A 19,469-nucleotide genomic window follows, 5' to 3' on the forward strand; every position below is an offset into this window, starting at 1 on the left:
GCCAGAATATCTATAGTCCCTGCATTGCAATTGACAATACATAACAAGATACTTACGATATTTTACCAAACGGGGCAAATGCAGACTTTATGTCTTCGGTTGTTATTTCTGGACTTAGATCTCCAACAAATACATGAAAGTGATCTGGGAGAACAAGGTAATAAGAGACTAGATAAATAGGCTGAATATCCACAATATCTCGTCAGGTTACTTTCCTGTGAACCAAGACAGTAAGGTTACATAAGAAAAGTCTTATCTACAGTCAAATGAAAAGTAGAACATTGCAGAGAAGGCACTCCAAGGCTAAGAGGGAATGGCTAGGGACTTCTCAACATCAAAAGAAGTCATTTTGCTTTTCAGGGCTAACCAAATTTATTGATTACAATTAATTATGCGGTGGTATGTCAACTGGTGCTAAAATAGATACCATAAAAGTTACAGTGACTATACTAGATGAAAAATATTTCAGTGATCAGTTACTAGATAAATACACTGCACGTTTTTGTCAAAAGTGCATCATTATAAAAAATATTGGTCATATACCTCAACTCAATGGGGCAGTTGTACTGGGGAACCACAGGAACAGGATTTTTTATGAGTAACGATAGACACTTGACAAATTGTAATTAGTGAGATGACGTCAATAAACAAATTGGGTTATGAAAGTTAAATCAATGGGATTACAAGCACATTAAGTTGTAGTAATGGGACAAGGGATGGTTGGGAATTAAATGTAAAAACATAATAGCTTGTTGATCAGACTGAAATGCTACAATTTTTAAATGTTTATGATGTGATGTAGGACTCAAAATAGTCACCCCGACAATATACTTCGCATTGATATGCACCCTTAAATGTAAGCGCGCTCAAAAAAGTTTTAAACAAAGACATGGTTTGTAAGCCTACATCAAGTATTAAGAACATTTTATACCAATCTTTCTCTTAGAGTCCATCATAGATCTTTATTCTGCAATTTACTTTTCTCATCAGGAACCCAGTACTCCCTTTGTGTACAACTGAAAACAGAAAACGGACTTCTGATTTTCAAACGAACGTCGATCTGCATTTCACAATGTAAGATGGCAAATAAATCTGGTATTTGTAAAGCATGAACACATCACCCCTAAGGGTCTCAAGGTGCTTGGGGCCGTCGGTTAAGTGAGCTATTGCCCAGAGTCACATGATGCTGAGCTGCCACCAGTGATGAACCGCGAGCCCCGCGCTCCAGAGCCAGCCACTCTGGCCGCTGCGCCAAACCCTAGCAGAAGATGATAAAACAAAAAATGGATTCATAGGAGATAAGGAGAAGTTACTATTAATGCTGGTTCTCCTTCATTGGCCCCTTTACTGAATTGGCATAATATCGAGTACATCTGTCCATGTGCGGGATCCCTGAGCACCTTCACACAGATCGACTTTCAATTGTGTCTATATTAAGTACACAGATTTCATTTCAAACTCTTCCCTCAAGAAGCTTCTGGCACCTGGTCATTAGAGCCCATCTGTTGATGTCACTTCTATCCCGTGTTCTTGTTTCAATTTACTTGCATTGAGGAAGTGTATAAATGTAGCAACAAAATGCATGGATTTTAGATTTACATGCTCCAAATAATAGAGTGGAGCTCTGGTCCATTGAAACAGTAACAGCCTTGCTTATTTTGAATGTGTGCCGTATATTTTTGCATTATACACATGTTAAACTTCGAGACACTATCCGGAGAGTTGTGTTTTTTTAAAGCTGTTCATGACTTCAATGACAGAGGACTACGATTACAAGTAACTTTTTTCACTAAGTACAGAATAATGCTTAGGCTTTAGAGTACGACAATGAATGTAGCCTGGTTGTTTACCAAAGCACTATTAAATATGGATACCGAACTATGGAGATAAGTAACAATTTGTCAAAATAGGAGTATTCTCTTTGGGTTTTATGTAATACCATTGGGTATAAAAAGAACTTACTTTGCTGGACCATGAACTTCTGCAGGTGGGCAGCAATCCATACTTTGAACTGAGAAATTAATTTGAGTTTGTACATTTTGTTTTGTTTTGTTAAACTCAAGTAATCTGAAATTAAATACAAGCTTCTTTCTCCTGTTATCCATTTTGAATTGGCTATCATATATTCAATAATAAGAGTAATTCAAGTCCGTCCCCCAAAGAAAGGAGGTTTAGGGAAAATAGTGGAATGGTTAAAGATATGCAAGGATAAAAACATTCAGCCAATGAGATTATGCACCTGATCACTCTCTCTGTTTAAGTCAGAATCAAGTTAGCAATGTCTGGTCAATGTAGATATTGATATATAGATGACCTCGAAGCACATTTTGCTATAAGGAATGCTGGTTAACTTTGCTCTTCTAATAACCTGTCACATCTCTGCAAGGCCATTCTAACGAATGTGTTTTTCATTGCATATATTTACTCATTAAACCATCCAAATCATAATGGACTGTTTACATGTTGTCCATCACATACAAACTGTATCATAATTAAAAAATAATTTGTTTTTCCGATGTCATGCTTCATCAAGCGATGGTGAGAAAAATAGACAGATCAAGAGCGAGTGAGTAAGTGTGAGCCCGTATGTGAGAGATATCTCTCAGAAGGAGAAGATCGGTTTAAAAGAAGTGAGAAAAGATTTTGATTTACCCAATTTAAATCCAAAAAACACCATCACTCTGAAACACGGCACATGGTTCATAATAACAATTGACTCTACCTCCCTCTACAAGTTGAATTTATTTCACTAATGAAAAAAATTGATAGATTAGACATCTTTACTAAGCTGAAGAAAAATTAGAAGTGGACTATGGTGTCATTGCTTTAGGTGGAGGTGGGACTGTTGAAATCGGAGTTTACTAAAAAGTTTCTCAAATTTAGATAATTGTGTTGAATTAATAGGAATTTGCTTCATTTGACAGCTGGTTTGCAATGGATGGCAAATTTGGAGGTGGTCTAGTTTGATGTAAATAAACATGTCACTACAAGGGTCAGAGGGGTGTGGTCATATGTCAATTGGTCAAGATAATTAAAAATAGTATGAATGTGATCTTTCAGAACGGTTGAGGGAACACTGTTCAAGGTTCAATCCAGATTTTCAAGAGAATGTTGTTGTGTGAAGATTATTGCTGGTTGCATGGTACATGAGTTGCTTACCAAACATCTATGATGATGCTCTGGTATGAAAGTGTTCCAGACACTTGCATTTATCTTTCTGCCCTGGTGGTAGTGGCAAAATGGCAGACTGATCTTTAAAGGCCTTTGATTCTACATAATATTATTGATACAGTGCTACTTCCAAAATAGCTGCAGGAGCATGCTCCAGTATTTATTCTTGGAGTCATGGCATCATAATATAAAGTACTAAATGTGTGTGCAACCAAGAAACAGCCCTTATAACAGGAATTATATAAATTGCAGGTATCAATATACAATGAAAATGAATCCTGGGGAAGTGGTGCTATAATCGAAGCAAATTAACTCATTAGATGTCTGCCACCAGCACCAAACACTCCCTGTCCATGGTCACGCACGATCTAGCTTGGGTTTGGAAGATGGTGGGGAGTGTGTGTGTGTTGAAAGGGAAGAGGAGTAGGTAATGCTGGCAATACAACCAAAATTTGTGATATGCTTGACTTTAACACACAGATAAGGTTTCTTCAAATACAAACCAGTCCCAAGATTGTCAGCGAGGGCTGATAGTGTTCAGATGGGGCAGTAATGCGGTAGACTCTCAGATGATAGACTGGTTCACTGACAAAACTGGTGTAGAGCTACTGCAAGAACAGGATACGGTCAGAAGGCAAGCCAACAGTCACCAGACAAGACTAGGCCCATTAAGAAGACGCTATTTTGTGAGGAGCAGCAATCTTGATGACTTGGCATCCAGCTTTGACTGTGCCCCACTGGAATCCACTGAGAAAATAGTAATCTTACTGGCCACAGCGTGCTTCGAGCTTTGGGTGAAAGGGTCGTAGATATGTGATGTAGAGTTATAATTAGTTTCTCTACTCAGCTACCAGAATGGACAGAACATTAGCAGTAGATTCCAATCCTTGAAAGGTACTGTGAGCGCTGTAAGCGATGTGCAACAATGTAAAAGTCACTTTGGTGCAGGCTGTTAAAGATCTGAGTAAAGAAGAAGGTGGTTGGTGGAGCTAGACCAAGGCACTCATCCTATGTTGGCCACTTTGTATACGCATAATTTAACATGCTGGCAGTATGAGGCATTTAAGAAGTGGAGTGTCTAAGATAGACAGGTCAAATTATAATACTGTAATAGAGGACAATGTGGAGAAATCATGTGCATCAAGCTGACCGACAGGAGATCAAATTCACTTCTGCAAAAGAGAAAGGTCAACTCAAAAGGTTTCTTAAACAGTGGTAGGGTGGTAATATGGAGCATGTGGACCCACTGATCAAATGTACTCCGTGCTAGAGACTAGCATTTGGAAAGCTACATTCTTCCAGCACCAAATGTTGAACCTTCTACACCAAAACAAGGGTAAACATTAAATTGATCTGAAGACACACACATCTTGTGTCTTGTAGAAAGATTTTACTGGGAGAAACTAAATCAGGACCTAAATGTCTAATTAAGGAATGTCAAAATAGGAAATAAGGTTCAACTTGGCATGGGAAAGAGGCGAGGTATTCCAGAACTCACTGTATGTAGTAAACCTGGTGCTCCGCCTGTACTGGCTTTTAAAAAACTTTAGATTTTGCCCAAGACATTGATAAACCTGTCACAAATGCCAGAGTGGCCAGTAGCAGTGACGGTGCTGGATTATACAAAGTTTAGGCTTAATACAGACGTGGCTTTATATAACAAACTGAATTTTAATATTGATGTGCTATCTTACAAGCAGCCAGGCAATTTAGACAGATACTGATCTAGGATGGGCCTGATGCCTGAAGTCAGCTTTCAGGAAATTAAGTACTTGAAATAAAATCCTACACTTTTTTTGGCTCTCTTCACCTTGCTTTTCCCAAGCTAAAGAAACTATTTATTCACCTCCTGGCGACTTCTGCAATCTTGGAAAATATGAAGTGTGAACTGAAGGAAAGGTTAGAGAATACCCTTCCTTTCTGTGTACTACCTATTGGTTAGTGGCCTTTAATTTCGAGAAAAACAAAGAAAAATACAATCGTTCTCATACAATGGATGCATGAAGATGAACGGATCAACTTGCACCTCTGAGGGAACCTGAGCCTGATGTCTTGGTGGAACGAAGTGCTGTGTCATAAGAGGAATCAGTTGGGTTCCAAAACTTAGGTTTGTTGTTACTGTTTAACAGCTGACTAGCCTTCAAAGCTTTAAAAGCTTAAAAAGTACTTGAATGTACTCGTCTTGAGGATGCTGGAAAGCAGAGGTTAATGCACTCTTAGACCTAGTATGCATATGGTACCCACCAAAAGCCTAAAAACGATCAACACCCTAGTTTTGCATTATGCTAGTACTTTATAAACTGATGGTGTAACCTTTGCATGGTATATACATAATTTAATTCTGGATGTAAGAGTACAGATAATAGGCATCACCATAGGCGTATCCAACCATAAAAACAGTCTTAGTGTAGTGTCTATAATGGCTTATTTATCTGCAACTATTTTAAGGATGCTTCATTGTACGGTTTCATGACCAGAAATTGATTTTCCCAGTAGCAACAAGTGGAAATCTTTAAAACAAGATTACATTCTATAAAATCAGTAAATAAAACTACTTCAGATCAGACCCAATGATCCTTCATTACAAAGGTTTCTTCTTTGGCTATCTTGTACTTCGGGAGTCAGTTCATCATAGCAGTATCCTGCATCAGTGTAGCCTCTTAGCTCAGAACCGGGTACAAAACACTAATGGGCTTCAATTAAATAACTAGGATACGGGGCGTGGCCAACTGCCGCGGAACATGGCCGCTTCTTGAAGCGGCTCCAATCAAGCGCCCGCTCCAAAGTAAATCTGTGTATTAATCTGTCATTAAAGGAGGCAACGATACTGGCCGCAACTTCGCTGATTTCAGCTGGCAAGGCCGGTGATCGGCTCGTAGTCGCACTCGGCCCGTATGAGCGGCGATCGTGGGCGAGGAGCGAGCAGGCCCAGTATCATGATGGCGCAGCAAGTTTGGAGGGACTGCCTCTGTGTGTGCCGTTGTGCCCGCGACTGCCCGCTGTGCCGATAAATCGAGGTGAGCCGGCCGATGTGCATCTCCCACCCCACTCTGCTTTAAGTGCCTGCCCGGTGTGGGTAACTCCAGCGTGAGGCCTGGCGGCCGATGGGGCCAAAGTCCTGAAGCCAGCGGGAGGACACATGGCTGCTGCTGGTGGTGGTGTTGGATAGTCTGGTCTGTACCTATAACCCTTTTTTAGGTCGAGCCTAGACGCGCAAGCAATGCGAAGCATTGCTTGCTGTCTGCTCGACACCTATTGTTGTCCGTTTCTGGGAATGTAGACACGAGTCGGACGCGCGCTTTTCCAGTGTCAGTTTTGTCCACGGGAGCGCGCTGCTGGCTGCTTGCGGTGTCAGTTTCGCTTTCGCTGTGGAGCCTGGGCTTTCGCTGTCGCCCCTGCTTTCGCTTGGCTCGCATGCACTAACGGCGCACACACACACACAGCCAGCCTCCACCCCCCTGCACACACACACACAGGCGCGCGCACACATACACACGCTGCCGCCCCCCCACGCCCTCTGCACACACACACACATACAGACACGCACACACACAGACACGCACGCATACACACTCCGCCGCCCCCTTCCCCCCCTGCACATACACACAGACACACACACCCCCCCCTTACAACTAAGCCCCACTCACCGCATCGCCGCCACTCCTGACTTCTGCAGCCACCGCGGGGCTCTCCCTCAGGCATGGGAGCCCCGCGTCACCAATGCTGCTCTCTGGCACTCCGTGGATGCGGGCTTCACGCAGAAGGCGGAAGTCCCGCCCCACGACCGGCTTCACGCTCCCGAACTTCCGGTTGCTAGGTCAAGTTACAATCCTCGTTTATTTTGCATTTAAGTCCGATCATATTTTGGGTTCCGTTTCTGGCTGAGAGTTTGGATGCACGTCAGGATTTTAGTGGGATTTGTTTATGTAAAGTTGAGATTTGGCTAGTCTGTTTTTGCCAAACTATATTTACCATGTCACACACAGGGTTTGGTTTGGAGGTCAGAACCGCCATCCATCCCCTTGCACTGAGTGAATTCAAAAAGTATTTTTTGTACAGTCCCAACAGCAGTAGCACTAAGAACCAAGAGCAAAGAGAGGGTCTGCAATGTGCAACACTTGTCCTACTCGTATATGGTGATTAATCCTTGATAATTATGTCTACAATGTTTGTTTTTAAGTGTATTTATGCACGGAACAGTTACACCCATTTACTGCTGGGGGAATGAAAACAGTAATTTAATACTATAATGCGGTATTACCACATTTCAGTGCTGTGGTAAAACCATATTTCTGTAAATGACGTAGAACTAATTAAATGCGTGTTTATCGGATTACCACACGTTTACCACATTTTCATCCAAAGCAACAGCGTAGGAACAGCAAACGAGAATGAACACACGCCCTCTAACCCCGGAGACGGAAAGTATTCACCCGGTCTCATTAATAATTTCTACACGTTGTGGGCCAGATGTTTTCTGACTCGGCTTGATCTAAGTAGTTGGTCAATAAAGGGCCAAGAACGGTGTGACTAACTTTTGGTTTTACAACACGGGTCAGCAATCCAGTTCAGTATTGGGATTTGTGGTTGTTGTTCGTCTTGTTTATTAGGAAGAGCTTGGGTTAGAAAGCCCTATATATTCTCCCAGACAGCTGTCTTTAAATATGCATAGCGCTGAGTGCTTGCTGAGATGTGTTGGCCCGCGCATCCTCTACACACCGTTGATCAATTTCACCCATGAACGCACACGTTGTTCCTAGTTCCCATGGCATTTATTAGTGTGTCATTTTACAGTGGCCCGCTAACACCTGGGCACCTATTGCCCCTCTCTGACCTCCATATTTAAGGGACATATGCTCGCTGTCTTTAAAAATTGAAGTAAAATGGGGTAAATCGAGAGCAGATGCAAACGTAAACCTTTGCATGAGTACTGAGCAGACAGGAAAGCATCAGCAAATTCTTTATGCAGCAATGTAAGATATTTTGGGATTCACTGTTAACCTTGTAAAAACGCTGACACCTCATTGCATCGCATGGCGGCACGCAGAGGCGGACTGTGACCACCCTGATTTTATGGATCCTAAAACCAATGTCCTTGTTGTGGCAGAAACGATCCTCATTGACAGTCTGAACTAAAACCGAATGTCTGAAAAATCTATTTAACTAGAAATGGCTGTTTCAAAAGCAATCGTTTTCAAATATGATTCTCAGTGGCAAGCAAGAAAAGTAAGAGCTTGTATCTTTAAATTACAAGCAAAAACTTTTTAAATCCGTCGAATGTTGCAGATAGCAAACACTGTGAAGGAGGCTACCTCATTAAGATTGGTGGAATTAGTTCTAGTCTGCCCACATTGTAGCTTTTACCCTTACCCCCCCCTGTTTCAGGCCAAGTTTGCTGCGTGTATGGGCTTTAGAATAGTCCTGAGTTTAACCACATTGGCATTTGGGTCAGGTGGCGTAACCGCAAATGAGTACAATTTGTTTTACGTATGCCTTAAAGATACTTGTCCTTGCCTACTTCTGTGCAGCCAAGCGCAATTGTCCTTAGCAATGGGTCTTGAACTACCTCTTTTCGTGATGGACTGCTAGGGTTCAGGCCACAGCCCGGTTTCAGTTTCGCTGTCTGTCCGCGTGAAACCCCTCCTTCTGGAGCTGGGCTGCTGTAGACAGGGGTCGAAGAGTGAGGGGCAGCACAGGGGCTAGAGGCCTGGGAGCTTCTCGACGTTCTTGGGCCACCAACATTGCGTGGCATAGGTGGAGCAGGGCAGAATTTGGAGTGAACATTGTTGAGTAGGAGCAGTCCACAGTCAACGGAAAGAACAGCGCTGTTTCCAAGTCTGGTAAGTCTGTCTTGGTGTGGAAAATACTTGTTTATTAATTGCAGTACAATCTTCTATTTGTTTAAATATATGTTTGTACACAATAGTTTTGTAATTGATATTTTTACTGACAGCCTTCTGTGTATACACACAGGTTTAGGGAGTCCTTTACAATCAGCAGTAGCAGTGCTGCATCTCCTCACACACACAGACATTTAAGTCACGTAAATACGTGTTGCATTACAAATGCTATAGGTGTCACATTTGCAAAACTTAAAACTATTGGCATTGTAAATGACAAAGATATTAGTTTCGCTATTTTCAAAACCAACACCTAAATAAGAAATGTGTCATTTACAATACCAATAGCTCAAACTTTCCTAATGCAAGACCTATTGCATTGCAAATGCTTGTTTTTTTTTGGTCTGCTGATTCCTCCACCGAGACCTGTTGGGTCCTCCTACTGGTTGTAGACCATGCTGCAGGACTGTGTGTATGAGACTGTTTAGTAAACTGGGCGACCTAACAGACAAACTAATGCTTGTTACGATGCACATGTGACTGCAGTTTCTCGGTATTATTGTTTATTCGTTGCCTTCCATGTATGGAGCAGATGCCCGGTTGTCTGCACATACCTCCTAGTTGACATGTTGGGAGTGTTAGATGCCTGTGCACTATGTCTCTCTGTTAAGGACCACATTCAATGTGCCCCTTCTGGGCTTTTGACAGGGCAAAGTGGGGAGGGTGGGACTGTTTTTACTTGTTTCGTTTTTTGTTATACAGGTATGACATATTTGCCTTCAGTTAAAAATTGGCAACTACCACTCGATGCCTTTGGTACTATTGTCTTGGTGGGCCGAGGGTTCACAGGCTCGCTTCATGTCAAAGACACTCGTGGGGTGGACCCCCCACGGCTGAATATACCCTCCTCATGCCAAGGTAACAATGATTGCGTAGAGCCTCATGCTGTCCCACTAAGCAACTTTGAGGGAGGGGGGGGAAGCTGTTGTAGTTCAGATAGCTCCATGGTTGCGCAATGTGAGTCTCACTGGGTCTAATGGTGTCACTGAACAGCTTCTGTCTACATGTAGTAAGATTACATTGATCACTTTAGCTGAAGTTCAACAACGTTGTCTTAAGAGGGATGCACGTGTAGTGTATTTCTTGGGATACCACACTAACTTACTTCCTTACCATGGGTCCTCCACTAATAGCTGGATTTAAATTGATGTCCAGGAACGTCAACGGTCTGGGGGACAAGCTTAAACGGGGCATTGTACTGCAGTATATCAAGAGGCATTCACCGGATGTGGTCTTGCTTCAAGAGACGCACCTTTTAAGGTACGCATGCCAGGCTCTTACACGTTGGGGGTTCAAATTGGTGGTGCACTCTGCTTTCGGTTACGGCTCACGCGGGGTGGGGATACTCCTCCGCAAAATTTTTCCTTTGACAATTGATTGCATAAAGACGGACGTACAGGGAAGATTCGGGACTGTCTCTGGGTGCTGGGAGGGGTTGACGCTCAACTTGGTGTCAACATACATCCCGCCTGCCCTTCAAGCTCTGTCTCCCTGTCTGAAGGGAGACTTGTGATAGGTGTGTGGGGGGAGGGGGGGGGGGTATTTCAACTCTATTGTTTCTGATAATTTGTCTTGTTGACATTTGGCGAGCGCTTGACCGAGCAGACCAACACTATACGTTTCATTCGGGGGCCCATCGCAGTATGTCCTGAATAGACTTCATGATTACGCTGGCGGATCAACTGAGACAGGTTAGGGAGGTAAATCACCTAGCGCTTGGTATCTCAGACCACTCGTCCCTCTGGGCCCGGATTGAGGTTGGGGAGCCACAAAGAGGGAGGACGGCCCCCATCAATAACTGGTACTTTAAAATCCCCAAGATATGTGAACGGATTGTCAGTGATACAGAGCACTATTTTCTTGAAAATTAAAACTCTGTGGACTCGGCAAGAGTGCTATAGGAGGCCTACAAAACTGTTATTAGAGGGACGGCTGCATCCCAAATCGCTACCTCCAAGAGAGAGAAACGGAGACTTGGTTTGGCTGGAAACTGAAATATTAGCACTAGAAAGCAGACTCCAAGTGACCGAGTGACGTGATGAGGCACGAACTGTGACTTAAACAAAAAGAGTATCTGGCGGTGGCCAGTGATGTTGCCAAAACCCAGCATAGAGCCACACAGTGTAGAATTTAGGAGCTGGGCGACAAGGCAGGAAAGCTGCTCGCGTGGCTGGACCGTAAAGTACAGGCAAATCGAATAGTGGTGGAACTAACCATGCGGTCCGGCCACCAGACTTCGGACCCGCAAGATATTGCAAATGCGTTAGCTGACTACTATAGAGATGTATACACTTCCCGAACAAAGAACAGTGAAACCGATGCACTTTCCATGCTCCATGGTATCCCACTCCCAGGGTGTTCCGATGAGGAACGATCCGACTTAGTCTTAGAATTCTCAGAGGTGGAGAAATCTATCCATGACCTGAGTGGAAGAAAGGCCTTCGGTCCAAATGGTCTGCCGGTCGAACTCTACAAGATGACCCCCAAGTAAAATCGCACCACATCTTGTTAACATGTTCCATGAAAGTCACGACGCTGGGTTGCTCCCAGCAGGCCAAGGATTGGCAATAAAGTGGTTATCCACAAGGTAGGGAAACTCAAGCACCTCTTCTCCTCCTATAGGCCAATATCACTACTCAACGCTGAAGCCAAGATACTGGCCAAACTACTTACCACCCGATTATTAACAGTGATCACTAATCTAGTACACCCTGGACAGTCAGGCTTTATGCCAGCCAGAAATACTTCTCTCAATCTACTGAGACTACATGGAGTGCTTGCAATTGCCGACACTATACTAGAAGATGCGGTGGTAGAGTCGCTTGGCCATGGCCTTTGATACGATTGAATGGCCATATATGTTTGCGGTATTGAGAAAATTAGGTTTTGGCCCTGGTTTCCTGAGTTGGAAATGCCTTCTCTACGCCACTCCGCTGGCTCAGGTAGTGGTCAATAATGGAGTGTCCTCACCATTTAAGCTCGGAAGGGGCACTCGTCAGAGTTGCCCCCTCTCCCCATTGCTCTTCGCCCTCATGTTGGAACCTCTGGCGATGTGGATACGAAAGGATCCGATAATTAAAGGGCTGAGGTGGGCTGCGGACTGGGAGGACCGAATATCGCTTTATGCCGATGATATCTTATTAGATTTAGCGTCGCCTGCAGCCTCCTTGAATCAAACACTCCATATCTTTATCTTTGGGGAATTTCCAGGATATACCATTAACTGGTCTAAGTTGGTCCTTTATGTTTTAAGCGGTAGTTCGCCAACCTTACCCAACGGTTTTACTATAACTACTGCCCCAACGGGCTTTAAATATCTTGGTATCCAGGTCTCCAAAGATTTGACACTCTCTTACGACCAAAATCTCCTCCCCCGCTGCAGCGCCTCAGAAGTGATGAGTACTCTGGAAGACGCTCCCTCTGTCCCCATTGGGGAGAGCAGCCATGTTCAAAATGATGTCCCTTCCCCGTTTCCTTTATGGCCTTCAGAATTAGCCACTCCTGGTGAAACCAGAATATTTCAAATCTATTGACACTGCCCTGAGAGAGCTCCTATGGGAGGGAAAGCCACCCAGAATCTCACTTCCTAAGCTCACAAGAGGGTGGTTTGATGGAGGCATTGCACTCTTTGACATCAAAAGATATTATTGGGCTGAACAACTGACGGCCGTTAACCACTGTACTTATGAACCGCAGGACGATCCAGGATCTAACATGGACAGGTGGCTATTACCTGGTGGGAGTTACAGGGGCGGACTATATGCAAATCCCTCCTGATTGAAATTAACAGGGCCAACCGACCATTCTGCTCAGGTGTGGCAGGCCGCCACTTTAAGTCTGGGATGGAAGGACAGAATTAACTGTCCACCCCACTCTGGGACACCACCCGATTGGGGAATCTAAGAATTACCAAAGGGTTTGACCGGTGCGATTTAATTGGCATATCCTCAGTCGGGGACCTGTGGAAGAAGGGAGGGGTAGTTTCCTTTGACCAGCTGCGGGACGAAAATGACCTAGCTGACTCGGAACAATTCAGATACCTCCAAGTTAGGTATGCGCTGCATTACTGGGTCGATATGTTGTATTATACTCTGCACTGGTGGGGGGTGAGCTTGTAATGTGGACTGTTGCTGACTGCTGTTTTTATTTTTAAGTGACACTTTGAATTTAATAAAAAGAACTGTTAAAAAAAAACTAGGATACTTCATTGTGCATTTGACTCTTCAGAGGAATAAATGGAGAACTACCAAGGCTAATGGGAAGGTAGAGAAGGTAACAATCTCTGATACACCATGATATAGTAAACAATACTCGATAGCATCTATGTCTAAGTCATGCATTATGATTTAAGAAGGAGACTTTTATTGATCGGTAGGGAGACGGAGCCAATAAAACACAATGAACAAGTTACTTACCTTCAGAAACATACTTTCTGGTGGGCACTCTAACTGCAGATTCCTTACCAGGTGAATATTCCTTCCAAATGACAGACTGGATCCGGAAACTCAAAAGCAGCACTCCAACGTGTCAGTAGGTGGCATTGTGCAGCTCTGCATCAAACTGGTTCCTCTTTGAAGTAACAAGTGGGCGGCATATAAAGCCACCCAGCAGCGCTGAGGTCTGTTACTTTCGAGGCCTTATCTGCGGCCTCAGACCTAGAAGCCATCAGCAAAATTGGCTTGACCAGTATGCAGATCTCTAGCTTGGGAGATTTTCGGATGGAATCAGATTCCATTGCATGGAACAGGGAGGGTTTGTGAGAAATCTCCAGTTAGGAGCGTTACGAACGTAAATAAAATTGACTTTTGATGGGTACTTCTACTGCAGACTCCCCCACCTTGTGAATAGATACCAAAGCTGTACGTCTGTGGAATGGCTCAGACAAAAAAGACCTGCAGAACTGAGCAGGCAAAATGCCCATATGGACAGACCAGTCAGTCAAGGCAATATTGCTTGGTGTACATGTGCTGCTAAACACGTAGCAGCCTGACAGATGTTTAGAACAAGCACTCCATGTGCCAGCACGGTAATAGCAACCTCAATCTTTCAGGTTGCTGCTTCCTAGATAGCTGTAGATTTCAATCCAAAGGACTATACACCTCAAGTTGCTAGTTTTCTGCAATGCCTTGCCTTTCTTTGCTCCAGAGAAACTCAAAATGTTGATCGCCCACCCAATGGTCTTTGGTGTGATCAATATAAAAACTGAGGGCTCTTTTGGAGTCAAAACGATCGAGTCTCTCCTCCTTTTTGACATGGTCAGGTGGGGAAAAGAAAGACGGAAGAGTGATGGTCTGCCTGACATGGATAGGTGCTGCTACCTTTACAGCTGATTTCTTAATACCAGTTTGCCAGAAAGAATGTTGCATAGGGAGGCTAGAACAAAAGTGCCTTCAGCTCGCTCACGCAACGAGCTGACGTGATTGTAACCAGAAAAAATGCTTGTGTTAAGAGACGCAGAGGGCAACAACACTTTGGCTCAAATGGGATGCACATCATAAAAACGAGAATCAAGTTCCACTGTGCCACATCAAAGGGCTTTGGCAGAAACAAATGTAAACCTTTAAGTAAGCTCATCTCAAGAGGTAAATTAAACAAAGAAGGCTGATCTGGCAACCAAACAAAACTGAAGACAAACAGTGCCCCAGGCGAATCCATGTGCGCCAATGACAAACCAAACACCATCACTTCGGATAGCCCAGCTTGTAGCGGGTCAATCTGACAGATGTCACACCAAGCCACAAACCTGTACCAGCACCCAGCGTAAACCAATTTCATAGATGGGCGCCTGGTTGTCAAAATCACATCAACGACTTTAAGAGTAAGACTGAACAAGCCTAGCTACTGACACTCAATTTCCATACCTGGAGGTATACTACTCAGCAGTGTTGCTGCAACAGTAGATCCTCCAAAAGCAGCAGCTTGATTGAGGGACAGACACTCATGTCTTGAGTTTCTGTATACTACACCCTCCTAGCTAGTTTGCACTAAGAACACCCATAGAACCTCTGCAACTGTCAGCAGGATTTGACCAATTGCATCCCATTAAGCATGGCTGTAACAGCACCTGGAAAGCAGCTGCCAGTCACTGAGCACAAAGCAAGACTAGGCGATGAAAATATGTGCTATCAAAAACTTTCCATTCGATTAGAATCACAGTCAGGAGTTGTCGTAGGGCAGGCATTAAGGTTGACTGCTGATGTTATGTTAAAGAGTCAGGATGTTCCGGTGCCAGTCTGTAGGGATGGCCACGGTAGGGGGAGACAGCATACCACGGACTGGGGAGTTGTCCAGACCGCTAGCATCACCCAACTCCTCTCGTCAGTCCAGTTCCTCAAGTTGGTCTGCTAGAGGGTCACCAGACCCCTTCCAGTCCTCCTCACCCTCCTCTGGCAGCCACTCAGGGAGGTAGGGAACGCCATGAATGAACAGTGGGACAAAAGAACACACCAGTACCGACGTCGGTCCGGTGCCGGGTCCACATGTGGGTCAAGGCTAGGGTTGACGCTGGTTGGGGGCACAACAGGCGCCGGGGGTGTAGTCACTATAAGCGGTGCCGTGGAAGGTACCGTGAGGTCGACCAGCCCCGATCCGGATCCAGGCCTGGATCCAAGGGGGCCCTGCGGCGCCGGAGCCGCCACAATAAAAGGCCTAGGGGCCCCCAGCCGAGTCCAAGGGGCCCAACGGCGCACCTGCAGAGTCAGGCTGCCCAAAAATGCTGTGCAGGGCCTCATAAAACTGACGAAGCTGGGCAGCGGACGCTACAGCTCCGGGAAGCGCTGAGCCATCCCAGAAGCGGGCTCCGAAGAAGGAGGCGGAGATTGACGACGCGCTGAGTCCCGCACCGCATCAGCCGACGGTGCGAAGGCAAAGATAGACGGTGCTTCTTCACCTTCTTCTTGTGCTTCGACTTACCCGAGGAGTGCGTAGACTTCGATGACGAGTGGTGATGGCTCCGCGACTGGTCCCGCGACCTTCCCCTCGACCGGCGCGGAGCGAACTGCCTTCCCTCCAGAAGCTTTCTGGACCATTCCGGTAAAAACTTCGGGTTCAGGGCCCGGCAGTCGGAGCACGATTTCAGGTCATGGTCGCACTCTAGGCACCAAAGGCACACAAGGTGTGGATTGGTCACCAACATCAACTTGTGACAGGAGTCACAGGGTTTCAAGCCGGGTCGACGGTTGGACATCCCTTGTGCACCAGGAGTCGAGAGACTCAAAAAAGAAGTCGACAAAAGTCGAAAAAGAGTTAGTCAAAAAGTGACTAAGGGCACACTCTCTCCGGATCTGAGCTGGCTGGCGGGGAAAAGGAAGAACTGACGTCAGACCGCAGGGGCGGCGTGATGTCATCCGGCGACCACGACGCCTACAACAGACGCTGAGTCGAATGACGCCACCTACCGTCGTGCAAGGGAACCGCTATGAAAAAAGTTCTCCAGATCCAGTCTGACGCCTGGGGGTAACTTAAGGTAAGGAGTCGATAACTAAATGTCTCTTTCAGATTCAAATGATACTTTCTCAAACTATACTCTCTGGAATCATATTATACATTTCTTGACTTCTCCTTATGCGAATAGTACCCACCTCTAATCAACAAAATGCAGCTCATCTCATAATCCCCATGTCAGACTTTCTTCTACCTGATCTTTTCATGAGCAGGATCAGGTTCTCATTTCCTCATCTCAAGAGAAAGATCATGATCCCCTTGTATTTTCTGTTCATTCACTCCCTCCCAGCCTTTACCCTCTCCCTTCATCAAACAGTCAGCAACCTTCACCAACTTCTTGAAGTTCCACACATTTCCATCAAATAACAGCACAGTATAGGGATATACACATTCATTTGTAAAGATTCTGAAAATGTTGCAAAACCTTCTCCCTTTCCGCACACACACCCATTTCCCTACTCCAAACTTGTTTTTAGCCCCGTGACATTTTCTACCTACTTTTTCTTTTCTAGCCCTTAGGAGATCAGACCTCTAACTTTCCTTCTCCGCATGATCTCAAAAGACACTTTATCTGTGGTACTGTTGGGTGTTGTGCAATATGCCCACACTGACTTCTTTACTGCAACCCTTCCTGGCTGCCTTCACCCAATGCCAACCGTAAACACTTCTTTAAAGTCCTATTCCACCTCTCAACCAGCACATTGCTCTCAGGGGGTGATAAATTGAAGATCTAATATGCTCAATACCATATATTCTCAAACATTCCTTAATCTCTTGAGACAAACTGTACGCTGTTGTCAGTTACCACTTGTTCTGGAATCGCATCTTTATTCCATAGTTCTTCCAAAAATTTTATCACATCTTGAGAGGTAACATGATGCGTAACCTTACCCTCCTGCCACCTTGTATGGCTACCAAAGAAAACTTAAGATACAAACCCAGTACTCTGTATAGACAAGCAATGTCAAGACCAATCTTTAGCATCCATCTTGCCAACCTCAACTGATGAATAGTACTCGGTCCTCTGCAACTTGTCACTACAAGCTCACAGCATACACTCCCTCATAGCCCTCTCAACATCTTTATCCAATCCTGGCCACCGATAGTTCAACCTCACCCTGTGCTTGGTTGAACTGATCCCAGTATGTACTTTGTGGGCCAACTTCAAGATTCAACCCCTCAAAACAGTACTACTAATAGTTAACCTTTGAGTATCCCCCTCACATACTACTGATAATTGTGTACTTACATTTCTAAATGACTGAGCTCCATCAGATGCTTTTCCGTTCACTGGCCAACCCTTTGTCGAATACTCCCTCTTGCAATGTGATATCGTCTTTTACTGCTTCGACCCACTCCTCATCAGATATGCGGCCCTCAGTGAGAGTACTCATATTTGCTATCAACCACTCCTCGTCCCCTTCAACTATCTAATTTGCACTATTTACCCGTAATCGTAACAACCTGCCACCACATTTCTTTTTCCAGGGACATATTCCATCTGGAAAGTAAATTCCATCAATTTTAACACCCACCTAGTAATTCCTGACAAATGCCCTAATTGGGGAAAACATCGATCAAAAGTCGATGATCCATTTGAAATACAAAAAACACTCCCCACACTAATTTGTGTCAATGGCACACGCTCCACCAACACACCAATCCTTCCTTCATTAGTGAAATACATCAATTCAGCTCCCCTCAAACAACGCGAGGCATAGGCAATTGTTACCTCTCTTGCATCTCTGTATTGCATCAATACTGCCCCCAAACCCATCAGTGCAAATTATACATTTGTCCGGTGTGTCAAATAGCTTTAAGGCTTGGGCCAATGCAATACACTTCAGTTGTACAAGTTCCCTCTGACAACCTTCACCTCTTCCAAATTTGCATCCTTTGCCATCAGCTTCCTTATATACATTCGGTTTTGTACACAAACATCAGAAAAAAACAGGAGTAATACTCCTGCAGCCCTAAGATCGACCGCAATTGGTCCTTGTTCTGCGGATATGGTGCTTTTTTTATTGCCCTCACCATCTTCAACTTGGGCACCACCCCACTCTCCTCCAGCCAGTTACCCAAGTACTCTACACCTTTCACACCGATCAAGCACTTGTCACACTCGATGGTTAATCCATAGACTAGTAAGGTTTTTAACAACCCCCCTCAAAAATTAGTCATGTTCTTCTATACTTTCCCAAACACCAAAATGTCTTCCTGGAAGTATGTCACATTTCTTTCTTTCTTGATTAGCTGGTGCATGTCCTTCTGAAATTCTGAAATCCCGCTGATTCCAGTCCAAAAGGCATGCGCCTAAACCAGTAAGCCCCCTCAGTTGTGACAAATGATTCAAGCGGCCTCGACTCTGGGTGTAACAAGATTTGGTGGTATGCGGACGACAAATCCAATGTGGAGACAAACTTAGCCCCTATGACTGTAGTCAGCATATCAACAATGTTGGGAAGGAGGTGGAGCTCAACTCAGATACCCTTGATGTTATCGCGATGGTCCACACAACCTTAAATCCCATTTATTTTCCCCAAAACAACAGGGGCCAACCATTCAGAAGCTTCAATCTCTTTGGTAATGCCCTACTGACAATCTTTGCTTCTCCTTCTGCAAAGGTTCTATTAATACCAAAGGCACACTATGCGGCTTATGTGCCTTTGGAAACGCACCATCTTTTAATATGATCTTGTGCACAAATCCCTTCAATATACCCAGTTTTTTCTGGAAAACTCCCGGGAAATCTTCCTCCCACTTCACCTCATCCATCACCTTTACACTTGATTGTGCTCCTAATACTTGGTCAGGATGATTGGGATCTAGCCTAATCATTAACTCATCCTTGGCAATGTACATTTTTGGACTACGTTTTAACACACTGAAATTCGAGCTAACCCAACAAATAGCCCACCAACTCAATAGGCTTGTTTCCATAAGCCACTAGTTTGC

General features: G+C 44.5%; 1 protein-coding gene across 3 annotated transcripts in view; it reads right to left on the reverse strand.

Moving 5' to 3' along the window:
• The window catches only part of TIAL1 (TIA1 cytotoxic granule associated RNA binding protein like 1), a 666,746-nt gene that overhangs the window by 387,604 nt on the left and 259,673 nt on the right, over positions 1 to 19,469 (reverse strand). For all 3 annotated transcript variants that reach the window (XM_078643920.1, XM_078643921.1, XM_078643922.1), the window contains one exon: positions 57 to 144. In XM_078643920.1, the coding sequence (XP_078500046.1) occupies positions 57 to 144 (88 nt within the window). The remainder of the gene's footprint in view (positions 1 to 56; positions 145 to 19,469) is intronic.

The sequence above is a fragment of the Lissotriton helveticus genome, chromosome 5_1, assembly GCF_964261635.1.
Source record: "Lissotriton helveticus chromosome 5_1, aLisHel1.1, whole genome shotgun sequence".
NCBI lineage: Eukaryota > Metazoa > Chordata > Amphibia > Caudata > Salamandridae > Lissotriton > Lissotriton helveticus.